This window comes from Pristis pectinata, chromosome 9 (assembly GCF_009764475.1).
Source record: "Pristis pectinata isolate sPriPec2 chromosome 9, sPriPec2.1.pri, whole genome shotgun sequence".
Taxonomy (NCBI): Eukaryota; Metazoa; Chordata; class Chondrichthyes; order Rhinopristiformes; family Pristidae; genus Pristis; species Pristis pectinata.
This window is the reverse complement of record NC_067413.1, coordinates 33,370,452-33,383,053: the sequence shown is the minus strand read 5'-3', so window position 1 is coordinate 33,383,053 and position 12,602 is coordinate 33,370,452. Positions and strand designations below refer to the sequence as shown.

At 41.1% G+C, this 12,602-nt stretch overlaps 1 protein-coding gene across 1 annotated transcript in view; it reads right to left on the bottom strand.

The window, feature by feature from the left end:
• Positions 1-2,879: 2,879 nt before the first annotated feature.
• Positions 2,880-12,602, bottom strand: part of LOC127574691 (cytosolic non-specific dipeptidase-like) — a 30,047-nt gene continuing 20,324 nt past the window's right edge. Inside the window, exons 10-12 of the mRNA XM_052023969.1 lie at positions 9,850-9,991; positions 6,780-6,927; positions 2,880-5,471 (exon numbers count right to left, since the gene is read on the bottom strand). Of these exons, the coding sequence (XP_051879929.1) occupies positions 5,408-5,471; positions 6,780-6,927; positions 9,850-9,991 (354 nt within the window). The 3' untranslated portion in view covers positions 2,880-5,407. The remainder of the gene's footprint in view (positions 5,472-6,779; positions 6,928-9,849; positions 9,992-12,602) is intronic.

Here is a 12,602-nt window from a genome sequence, read left to right as displayed (position 1 = left end):
AGTTTGATTTAATGTAAAACTTTAAAAAAAATACAGGAGCATGTATTATTGTGAATAACTTCGTTTTGCATGCCATCCATACAGATCATTTCTGATTTAAGATAGTACAAGGGAAAACAATAACAGAATACAAAATATAGTGTTACTGTTACAGAGAAAGTGCAGTTCAGGGAGGCAATAAGGTGCAAGGCCACGATGAGGTAGATTGTGAGGTCAAGAGACCATCTTTTCATACAAGAGGTCCATTCAACAATCTTTATAACAGTGGGATAGAAGCTGTCCTTGAGCCTGGTGGTATGTGCTTTCAGGCTTCTATATCTTCTTCCCCATGGGAGGGGGGAAGAAGAGAGAATGTCCGGGTCCATCTTATCATACAAGGTCACATGGGGAAATGCACAAAAGTAATTTGCATTACATCACATACTGAAGTGTCTGCTGTGCCTCAGTGGGTAGTGTTCTTACACAAGTCAAAAGATTATGGGTTCAAAACCCAATCCAGGGACTTTAGCACCAAAATCCAAGTCAACACTGTACTGATGTTGTACCATAGAGTTGGAGGTCCCATCTATTGGATGGAAGTTAAACCACAACTCTGCTTGCTCTTCTGGTGGATGGACTAAATGTGAGTTATTCCAATGTCCCAATATTTATTCCAGCAATTGACACCAAAGTATATTATCTGGTTGTGACATTGTGTGAACTTTACGTGTGCAAATTAGTTATACCTCAAAAGTACTAATTTGCTGTAAAGCAATTTGAAGTTATTGACAAACAACCCTTTTTGCTACAATTACAAAAGAATGTATAAAATCAGCCAGCTGACAATTGTGTAAATGTTGCCAATTACTTTGTACAGAAGTCAAAATTCTCAGCATGAATTTTAGGGATTGGGAAAAATAACTGGGGTAGGAAGCTAAACCCCTTCCAGAAACAAAAATAAACTCATAGCTGTCTACAAGCCTACAAAAATTACAAATAAATCATTTAGACTCACAATATGGTTTCAAAGTCTGCAGACACTAAATTGGATGTAAACATGCATGCAGACAAGATTCAGGAAGTTATGAATCAACCTGTAAACTGGGGATATAATGAGCAAATCAACTTCATTATGGATCAGAATCATATTTATTATCACTGACATATGACGTGAAATTTGTTGTTTTGCCGCAGCAGAACAGTGCAAAGACATAAAATTATTATAAACAACAAAAATAAGAAATAACAAAGTAGTGTTCATGGACCGTTCAGAAATCTGATGGTGGAGGGGAAGAAGCTGTTTCTGTATCATTGAATGTGGGTCTTCAGGCTCCTGTACCACCTCCCCAAAAGTAGTAACGAGGAGAGGTCACATCCTGGATAGGAGGGGTCCTGAGTGATGGATGCCACCTTCTTCAAGAGGCGATGCCTCAAGATGTCCTCGATGGTGGGGAAGGTTGTGTCCATGATGGAGCTGGCTGAGTCTACAACTCTCTGCAGACTCTTGCGACCTTATGCATTGGAGCCTCCATACCAGGCTGTGATGCAACCAGACAGAATGCTCTCCACCGCTTATCCCTAGAAATTTGGAAGACTCTTTGGTGATATACTGAATCTCCTCAAATTCCAAAGTAGACCCACTAGCGTGCCTTCTTCGTGATTGCATCAATATGATACATGTGAGATGGTGCATTTTTGGTAGGTACACGAGTGAGGGCATGGCATACCTGGATAACAAGAGCATAAATGTTGCAGAGGAACCTGGAGGTTTAACTATTTCATGAAAGATAACATCACAGGTAAACAGTCACTAAGATAAGAGACGGGTTCACTTCTAGAGACATTTATAGAACCATAGTTAAACCACAGCTGGAGTTCGGGCATAGTTGTGATCCACATACAGAAACATCAGAAAAAATGTTTAATGGATAAAACCAGAATGGAAATGTTGATCTTTCAAGAAAGCTTGAACAGACTGTCCGCATTAAACCATTTTGACTCATCCTATCATGGACATTCCCTCTGATCTACACATCCCTCCATCATCTTTCCTCCTACCGAAAACCAGCTTGCATCTTTCTCTTTCCCAGTTCTGATGAAGGGTCACAGACCCAAAACATTGACTGTTTCTCTTTCCATAGATGCTGCCTGGTTTACTGAGATTTTCCAGCACTTTCAGTTTTGAACAGACTGGGATTGTTAACTCTGGAAACAGGAAGATGGGGATATTTTTTTTTAGTTATTCATTTTCTGGGACGCCACATTACTAGTAAAGTCAGCATTCACTGTCCGCCCCTAATAGTTTTCTTGAAAATTAAAATCCAGATTTATTGAATTAGTTGAATTTAAACTCCCTACCAGCTATGGTGGGATCTGAACTCTTGTTTCTAGATTCAGTCTTTTGGATGATAGTCCAGAAAGTTAACCACTGTGCCTCCTAAGAAACATTGGTACTGTAGCGACTCACCGTCCGAGCAAGTGAACCGGCTTGGCGGTCAGGTCTCACGTCGTTGGAGCGGGGAGGCCCAAGATGGTGCTGGGCTTTCGTCTTCCCCGAGCAACAGGGAGAACCCACACGCGGGAAAAGTTTGATGACGTAGCGCATACGTCATTTCCTTTTTTGGTGGGCGGTAACCGTTCCTCTTAAAAGGCCTACGCAAGGCAGGAAAATAAATCAGTTTTGTTCTGCAACTCATTGACTAGTGTCTTACTTTTGGATCGCGGTAGCAGCCGCTACAGTACTAAATTATCTTTTTTGGTTTGGAGTCTGATGATGAGTAGATTTGACCCTTTGTACAACAACTAGAGGGTTTGAAGTTCTAAAATTTCATTAAAAAGTTACAATGTAATTGATAAAAATGTTACAAGAGTACAATTGTAACATGCCAAGTGATACAATCTTTACATTTGCAAGGTTCCTCTCTCGAAGAGCACTGTGATAACACTTGATCATCAGTGCTGCATCAAGAATATGTCAACATCCCACCTTCACATCCTGATGCAGATACACTATATTCACCCATCAATTCCAAGGTGCAGTTTGGTCTTTTGTACCAAAGGGAGCAGAAAGTGTTTTATTCCAAGAGTTAAACGTCCATTGAAAAGTATCCATAAGATGTATTTTGGTACATGTGACAACAATAAACCAATACCCAAGGTGTTTTTGCTTGAAGGTATTTGACCCCTGCAATTTCCTCAAAGCAGTCATTCATCTGTTCACTCCTGCACATTTCACAACATGGTAAAAGCAGTCAGTGCCTGCAAGTATCACTTCCCACCCTAGCATCATCAGGCAGTAAAGAGAAACAGTGTGTCTCATAACATAGTAGCCATCAAAAGCTTAACAAGGTGTAGGCATTCTTTAGCTGAAGATCTTGTTGATGCCAATAGTACTCAAAGGAACATCTTACTCTATCAATAGCCTGCAAAAACTGATGTGTGTCCTTGCAGTGCCTCTTTTTGTTAGATCTCCTATCATCAATAATTTTTGTTTTGTTAAAACTTTTGCACACTATGAAAATGACATTACTTTTCATACATTATAACCCACATTTCTTTAATCTAGCATCTAGTTGTTTTGATATCCTGATGGTCCAGCATTTGATTTATTCATTAGTCTGAATCAGGAGCCCAGAGTTCAAACCAGATGCACAGCCAGAGCTGGTGGTCTGGAGTGTGGCCAACTCCAGGGCCTAGACTGCTGGAGTTGGGGTCCAGAACACCAAGGGTAAGGATTATGCGTGGATTTGTGGCTGGAGCCAGGGTCTAAAGTGTTGTACGTTTCCCTCTCCGTTAAAGTTCACTGGGCTACCTGGAAAATTTTATTATACCACTGTGTAGCGTGTAAAACAACAGTGTGTTTGGGCAGGAATAGAAATAACATCTAGTAGTCTGGAATATTTGATCATTCTGGATTATTGGAGTTTTATTGTACCCAATTTTACTACTTTATAATCAAGATTTTGTATTCGAGGAGGAATGCATGTCATGAGGAATGTTGGCATTTATTGTCCTTCCTAACTACTGATGGCTTGCAGGGAATCTGGAGTCAGATATAGGTCAGAGCACTCAAGGTCAGCAGTTTTCCCTCCTGAACAGCCTTCGGGGAATGATTGTTTTCCACAATAATTCAATAGTTCCATGATCACCCTGATCAATCCTAGCTTTTTATTCCGGATTTATTTAAGTAACTGAATTTAAATTCCCCACAAGCCTTTCATGGGATTTTAACTCTGGACTGTTAATCCATGATTCTGCAATAATATCTCGGTAACACAACATCTAAAGTGAATCTCTAATCAGTGAAAATTATGTTGCTTTACCTCCACTGTGAAAGCAGATCTTTTTTCAATTCAGGATAGACTCCTACATGTGCTTTCGGGACTAAAAAGACCATAAGATATAGGAGCAGAATTAGGCCATTCAGCCCATCAAGTCTGCTCCACCATTCAATAATGGCTGAATTTTTTCCAACCCCACTCTCCTGTCTTCTCCCCAATCAAGAAGATATCAATTTCTGCCTTAAATACACCCAATGACTTGGCCTCCCTGGCAATGAGTTCCACAGATTCACCACCCTCTGGCTGAAGAAATTCCTCTTCATCTCAGTTTTAAAGGGACGTCGCTTTATGCTGAGGCTGTGCCCTTGGATCCTAGACTCTGACTAATGGAAACATCCTCTCCATATCCACTCTGTCCAGGCCTTTCTGTATTCAGTAGGTTTCAATGAAATCCCCCACCCCCTATCCTTCTGAACTCCATCAAATACAGGCCCAGAGACATCAAACACTCCTCATAGGTTAAGCCTTTTATTCCTGGAATCATTCTTGTGAACCTCATCTGGACCCTTTCCAGGGCCAGCAGGTCTTTCCTTAGATACAGAAGCCAAAATTGCTCACAATATTCTAAATGCAGTCTGACCAACACCTTATAATGCCTCAGCAGTACATCCTTGTTTTACATTCCAGTCCTCTCAAAGTGAATTAGCAACATTTCTTGTTCTTTCTTGTAAAAATTGTGCAGAATTTGTTTAATTTAGGTTTTTCTTGTGAATGCTGCTTATATGATATGATGTGCCTGTGATGCTGCTGCAAGTAAGTTTTTCATTGCACATGTGCAGACATGTACTTTTGCATATGACAATAAACTCAACTTTGACCTCCTAAATATTAAGGTATTGGTATTAAAATGCATAATAACATAACCTGTGATTTTTTCCAATTAAAATTGAAAAGATATAACAATGATTATTTCCAAACTAATATTGTGGGATTCATTTTGATATATGTTATGTTGATTCCTGACTACCATTGTATTTAGAAAGTTATCCAGAGGAAGTTCTCTTTTTATTCTGGTGGTGGTAATATTTAATACACTACATAATGTGGTTGGCTACTTGACCAATATACTTCAAAGTAGACAGTTGTTCTTAAAGCTGTGAAATCTCAGCCAGGTATGCCGCAAGTAACTTTGTTCCATTGATGTAGTTGTCTCTAAAAAGAAATGACAATAAAATATTTCATTATAAACATTATAATTTCTGGACAGTAAGCAAGCAAATGTTCAAGCTCAAATGTTCACCCACCCCTCTCTGCTTGCTGATCTACAAGAGCTGCCAATGTCCTGAACTTAAAAGTCTCACCGCAGTTTTCAAATCCTTTCCTATCCTTGTCACTCGCCATCTCTCGAACCTCCTTCAGCCCTTCAAGCTTCTGAGATCTCTGCCCCATCTCCAGACAAGTGGCTCAACATCAAAATTTACCAACGATAACAAACTAGGAGTGATGAGACTCAACCCGAGAAAGAATGAAACAGAAAACTTCAAGCAATGGGATTAAGTGACAAATGTTGCACTAACATAATTAGTTCTATGGTAGTAAGACTCAAAAGGTAGGCAAATTACATTCAACTTGTATCAAATACTATTTAGGCTGCACTAATTGTGGAGCACTGTTCTGGTCCCTAATCCACAAGAGACACACAGAAGCACTGGATGGATTTACAAAAACAGTAATGGAACTGAGAGATCACATCCATCAAGTTGGGGCTTCTTTTCCCCAAGTAGACAGTCAGAATCTTTTTCCCAGGGTAGAAATGTCAAGTACTAGAAGGCAAGTATTTAAGGTGAGAGGGGTTGTTTCTAAAGGAGATGTCCGAGGCAAGTTTCTTGCTTTGGCGCCTGACCTCCATATCATAGAGTCTTAGAGAGAAACAGCATGTAAACAAGCCCTTGGGCCCATCAAGTCCACACTGACCATCAACCACCCATTTACAGTAATTCCTTCCTATTCTCCCCAGGTTCTACCACTCACCTACACACTAGTGCCAATTAACCTACTAACCCATGTGTCTTTGGACCTGGGAGGAAACCGGAGCACCGGGAAGAAATCAACACAGTCATAGATTTACATACTAGATGAGCCAAATAGAGTCATAAAGTCAGACAGCACAGAAACAGGCCCACCAAGTCCATACTAACTATCAAGCATCTATTTATTTTATTCTCCCCACATTCTCATCAACTCCTCCCAGATTCTACCACTCACCCACACACTCTGGGGCAATTTACAGCTGCCAATTAACCTCCAAATCAGCACATCTTTGGAATGTGGGAGGAAACCAGAGCACCCAAAGGAAACCCACACAGTCACAGGGAGAATGTACAAACTCCACACAGACAGTACAGAGGTCAGGATTGAATTCAGATCATTGGAGCTGTTAGGCAGCAATTTTACCAGCTGTATCATTGTGTCACCCCCTACTGACCTGTCCAGTTGCAGTGTATCCCTTGAGTTTATTACCTGCTAATACTTTCATCCTGAGAATGTATGGCGTCACCAGCACCGCCAATCGGTAGCATCATCACACTTTTCTGCATTGTTTGTTGGAACATTCTGACGATGGGAATTGTTCCTCCTCCTCTGATCAGCTCTGCTTCCACTCCAAATACTTGGCAACAGCAAATGGAAAAAGGTACAATGTGAGCAAAGTCAAACCTTTCTGGTTTCTATCCTGAAATGCACTTTCTTCCCTCATTATTGCACTTGAATTCAATAGAAAGACCTGGTCCTTCTAAACACACTAAATCCTCTTTACCCACGGATCTATGGATCCGCATACTCATGAGATTGACTGTGGAGGTGTTAATAAACATTGTGTGTTTCTTCAGACCCCTCCCCTGTTGTGTCAGGTGAATCCTGTGTGCCATGAGAAGGATTGCATTTAGCATCTTCTACTGGGAAGTAGAGAAATGTCAATAGTCAGTGTGTGTCCAGAGCTAGGGTCAGGATCAAGAAGAGCAGGGGTCAAAAACATGGGCAGGGTTGTGGCTGGAGTCAGGGTCCAGAGCATTGGTTTCTTTCAGCTAGTTTTGACAAGCTGAAACTTGCATAGAAGTTCAAAGTCAAAGTCGAATTTATTGTCATATGCACAAGTACATGAACAAGATGTTCCATGCATGGAAGTGTTGACCACTGTATATCAAAATCAAAGTGGAGTTTATTGTCATTTGCATCGGTACATGTATGCACAAGTGCAATGAAAAACTTGCTTGCAGCAGCATCACAGGCACTTAGCATCACACAAGCAGCAGTCACAAGAAAAACATTAATTAAACATAAATGAAACAATTTTTACAAGGAAGAACACAATTAGAACAAAAAAAAGCATTTTAGTGTAAAGTGATCACTGTATTGCTAAACGCTAGTGATTAGGGTTGTGCCGGTTGGTTCGAGAACCAAATGTTGAAGAGAAGTAGCTGTCCTTGAACCTGGTGGTGTGGGACTTCAGGCTTTTGTACCTCCACTGCAGCCTTAATGTCATTGTCAGCAGTCATAGAGGTATCCCCTTTTTGTTATCACCATTATTATCATGGTTCATTTGCACACTGCCTTTTTATATACTTTATATTTGTGTAAGTATGTTGGTTTTATTTTATAGTTATAATTGCTCTTATCAATTTACTGTTTTGGTTTTTATTAGGCAAGGGAGTGCCATCATAATCTCATTGTGTTGTTGTTGCAACAGTACAACGACAAATGAAGAAATAATAATAATAATAATAATAATAATAATAATAATAATAATAGAGGAACAGTGAGTTCTCAAGGTTTATCTGTCAACTCATAATCCAGTAAAAATTATCTGGCAGTGTCACATTGAGTGGCTGTTTTTGTGGTAAATATATTGCCCTCAGCTTATCCTGCGTTCCATTGGTGGCTGCACTTCAAAAGGGGTGTCCTGAAAAAGGTGATATCTAAATGCAAGCCTTTGGTTTTCTTTATCTTTACATTGAGAATGACTTCAAGCTGTGGTATATAATCTCATCTTTAAACATTCTCAGAAAACAGCACTGGATAAGTGAAGTGACACCGAACGGCAGAGAGGGTATAAAACTCAAGACTCAGGACAGCACAGTATGGTCAGCCCCAGAATTCTCCAGGTGGCATAGGGTTATATAGCACAGAAACAGGCCCTTCAGCCCAACTGATCCCTGCCAACCAAGATTCCCATCTAAGCTAGTCCCACTTGCCCACATTTGGATCATATCCCTCTAAGCCTTTCCTTTCCATATACCTCTCCCAAGTACCTTTTAAATGTTGTTAATGTACCTGCTTCAACCACCTCCTCTGGCAGCTCATTCCATCTACTGACCACACTCAGGGTGAAAAAGTAGCACCTCAGGTTCCTATTAAATCTCTCCCCACTCACCTTAAACCTATGCCCTCTAGTTCTTGATTCCTCAACCCTGGGAAGAAGACTGTGTACATTGACCCTATATATGCCCCTCAATTTTATACACCTCTATAAAATCACCCCTCATTCTCCTATGGTCCAGTGGAAAAAGCTGTAACTTGTTCAACCTCTCTCCATAATTCAGTCCCTCAAGTCCAGGCAACGTCCTCATAAATCTCCTCTGCACTCCTTCCATCTTAATGGCATCTTTCCTATAGCAGAGTGACCAAAACTGAACACAACTGAGCCTCTGCACATTAGATCACATTCTGACTTTGATGAGAATTAGGCTCATCCCCAGGTCTCTCCCAAGCTCCTGTATCTGGGGTATAATTGTGTAAATCATCCAATAGGATAATGCACAATTTATTTTAACAGCTAAACCACAGTGACAACTTGCACATTTAAGACAATAAAACATTTCAAGACATGGGACTGTTTGAAGTGTGGTTACTGTCATTATCAGTAGTCAACCAGCACAGAGCAAGATCCCACAACAGCTTCATGAAGAAGACTAGACCGTCCACATTTACTGGCTTAGCTGAGGGAAATACATTGACCGGAACATCAGGGAGATGTTCCTGTTCCTTCGTTGCACTTCCCTGAATATTGCCAAGGAATTTTTCACATCCAGAACTCAGTTAGTTCACATTTGAAAGACAGCACCTCCGACTACGCCACATTCATTCAGTTCTGCACTGGGAATGCCAGCCCCATTAATGTGTTCAGCTATTTTGATTCAGTGGCTATGCAAGTGCGTATAACAATGTTAGTTAAGAGATAAATTTTAGCCCCAAAAAAAAAGCAGGATCTATATGGAATGAGCAGCCAGAGGAAGTGGTTCAGGCAGGTACATTAACAACATTTAAAAGACACGTGGACAGGTACATGGGAAGGAACGGTCTAGAAGGATATGGGCCAAACACAGGTAAATAGGACTAGTTTAGATGGGCATCTTGGTCGGCATGGACAAGTTAGGCTCAAGGGCCTGTTTCCATGCTGAATGACTCTAGGGCCTCTGTTGTTTGACAAATAGCATCATGAATCTTTTACTTCCAACAAGGTAGTTGGGGTTACGTGAGAGCTCACTGCTACATCTATCTTCATGACCTGCAATGAACCACAACATTCACTAACCTCTACTGATGGCCCTTCTCCCAGCAACATACTGCTTGTCAGTGACATCAGCCACCCAAGCTTTCGATCCATTATTTAAAGTAATTCGAAGCTTGTTGGGACTTCTGCGTTCTGCAAAGACTTGGCTGAGGTATGTTGCCACCTACAAAGATCTGATTAAATTAGTATTGGGGATTGCATTATTACAAATATCACAACAAATCTTATTTACAATTGTCTTCATTAAATCAGTAAATTCACAAATCACTAAAAGCAGAAGTGTAGGTTAACATCAGATAAATGAGCACACGGATTCAAAGAGGAATAGGAATGAATATTGGAAAAGTTATGTTAAACGTGTATGGAAATTTGGTTAGACACACTTAGAGTACTGTTATTGTTTTAGCCTCCACATTGCAAGAAGCATACAAAGCCACGGGAGAAGATGCAATAAATTGGTAATTGGTTTATTATTGTCACATGTACTGAGATAGTGAAAAATTTTGTTCTGCATGCCATCCATACAGATCATTCCAACACACAAGTACATCGAGGTAGTATAAAAGGAAAAAAAAACAGAATGCAGAATCTAGTGTTGCAGTTACAGAGAAAGTGCTGTGCAAGTAGACAAATAAGGTGTAAGGGCCACGATGAGGTAGACTGAAAGATTCAAGAATTCATCTTTATTTCACAAGAGGTCTGTTGAAAAGTCTTATAACAATGGGATAGAAGCTGTCCTTGAGCCTAGTGGTGAGTGTTCAAGCTTTTGTATCTTCTGCCCAATGGGAGGGGGAGAGAGAAGAGAGAATGATTAGTGTGGAAGGGCCTTTGATTATGTTGGCTGCTTTATAGATTTATAAGATTTATAAAGGTTATACCAAAGATGAATGGTTATAACAAACAGTAAAGACTGAACGAACTGAACCCCTTGCTCCAGGAAAGATGAAGCTGAGAAAAAATATTGGACAGAGATTTTGTAGGATGAGATTGGAGGAAACTGGAAAGCTGCAAATGCCAGGTCACTATTCAGGAAAGGAGAGAGTCAGGAAGCAGTAAACTATAGGCCAGCTAGTTTAACATCTGTCATTGAGAAAATGATAGAATCCGTTATCGAGGAAATAGCAAGACATTTAGAAAATCATAAGACACACAAGCTGAGGCAACATGGATTAAATGAAAGGGAATTGCTAGATTCCTTGAGGATATAATGATCAGAATGGATAAAAGAAAACCAGTAGATGTAATATATTTGGATTTCCAGAAGTCATTCCATTAGATGTAACACAAAAGAATACTGCACAAGGCATAGTGCATAGTGTTAGGGGTGTGGATAGCGAACAGAAAACAGTTTGGATAAACTGGTCATTTTTGGATTGGCAGTCAGTAACTAGTAGGGTCAGGGACAGGATCTCAATCCACCTTGGACTAGTATTTAGATGGACTATACTGCAGAGAGTTTTGCTGATGATGCCAAGGTAGGTCGATTAGCAAGTTGTGAGGAGCCTGTAAAGGGATAGAGATAAGTTAAGTGAGTGGGCAAGTTGTTGGCAGATGGAATATAATATGGAAAAATGTGAGGTTATCCATTTGGAAGGAAGAATGACAAGAAGTTATTTAAATGGAGTGAAACTACAAAATGTTGCGGTACAAAGAGATTTAGAAGTCCTGATGCATTAAATACAAAAAGTTAGCACCCAGAAAGAGCAAGTAATCAGGAAGGCTGAAGGAGCCTTGGCTTTTATTGCAAGGGGCATAAAAGTTTAGATGTATGGAACTTTACAGGTTGCAAATCAGACTACACTTGGAGTACTGTGTACAGTTTGGTCTCCATATTTAAGGAAGGATGTGCTTGCATTGAAGGGAGAAGGTTCACTGGGTTGATTCCTGAGATGAAAGAGTTAACATATGAAGAGAGGGTGAGGAGTTTGAACATTCAAGCACTTATGTTTGACCACTTTTAAAGGAGCATATTACTTACACACAGATTATACACATGCATACATGTCCTTACTGATTTTGGCAGAACCACTAGCTCCTGCTGCCTGCCCCCATCCCTTCTCACTCGCCCCTCTGGACAAGACACAAGCACCAGCCCATTCATGGAGCTGGTCTTCTAGAGATCCAGTATCTACGGAGACACCAGAGACTGCAGATGCTGGCATCTGGAGCAAAAAAATCAAACTGCTGGAGGAACTCAGCAGGTCGAGCAGCATCTGTGGAGGGAAAGGGATATTTCGACATTTCAGGTTGAGACCCTGCATCAGGACTGGGAGCGTAAAGGGGAGATGGCCAGTACAAGGGCTGAGGCTGGAGCTGGCGAATGATAGGCGGATCCAGGTGAGGAGGGGCTGATGGGCAGATGGATCCAGGTGGGGGAGGGGAGGGGTGGAGATAGCGACGGGGGCTGGGAGCTGATAGGTAGAGGCAACAAAGGGCTGCAGATTATGGAAACTGATAGGAGACCAGATAAGGGAGGGATGCTGGGCAGATGGGAAGAGAGGGGGGAGGGGGGGATCAAGTGGGCTGTCTGTGGGTGACAGATGGAACCAGGTGGGGGAGGGGAAAGAAACTGGGACCCTGGGGGCTGGGGGTGAGGGTGGGAGGTTAGAAAGTGTGGGGGGGGGGGGGGCACGAGTGAGAGGACCAGGGTGGATCAGAAGGAGAGAGAAAGAAATAGAAGGGGTGTGGGTTACCTAAAATTGGAGAATTCAATGTTCATACCATTGGGTTGTAGACTACCCCAGGTGGAATATGAGGTGCTGTTCCTCTAGTTT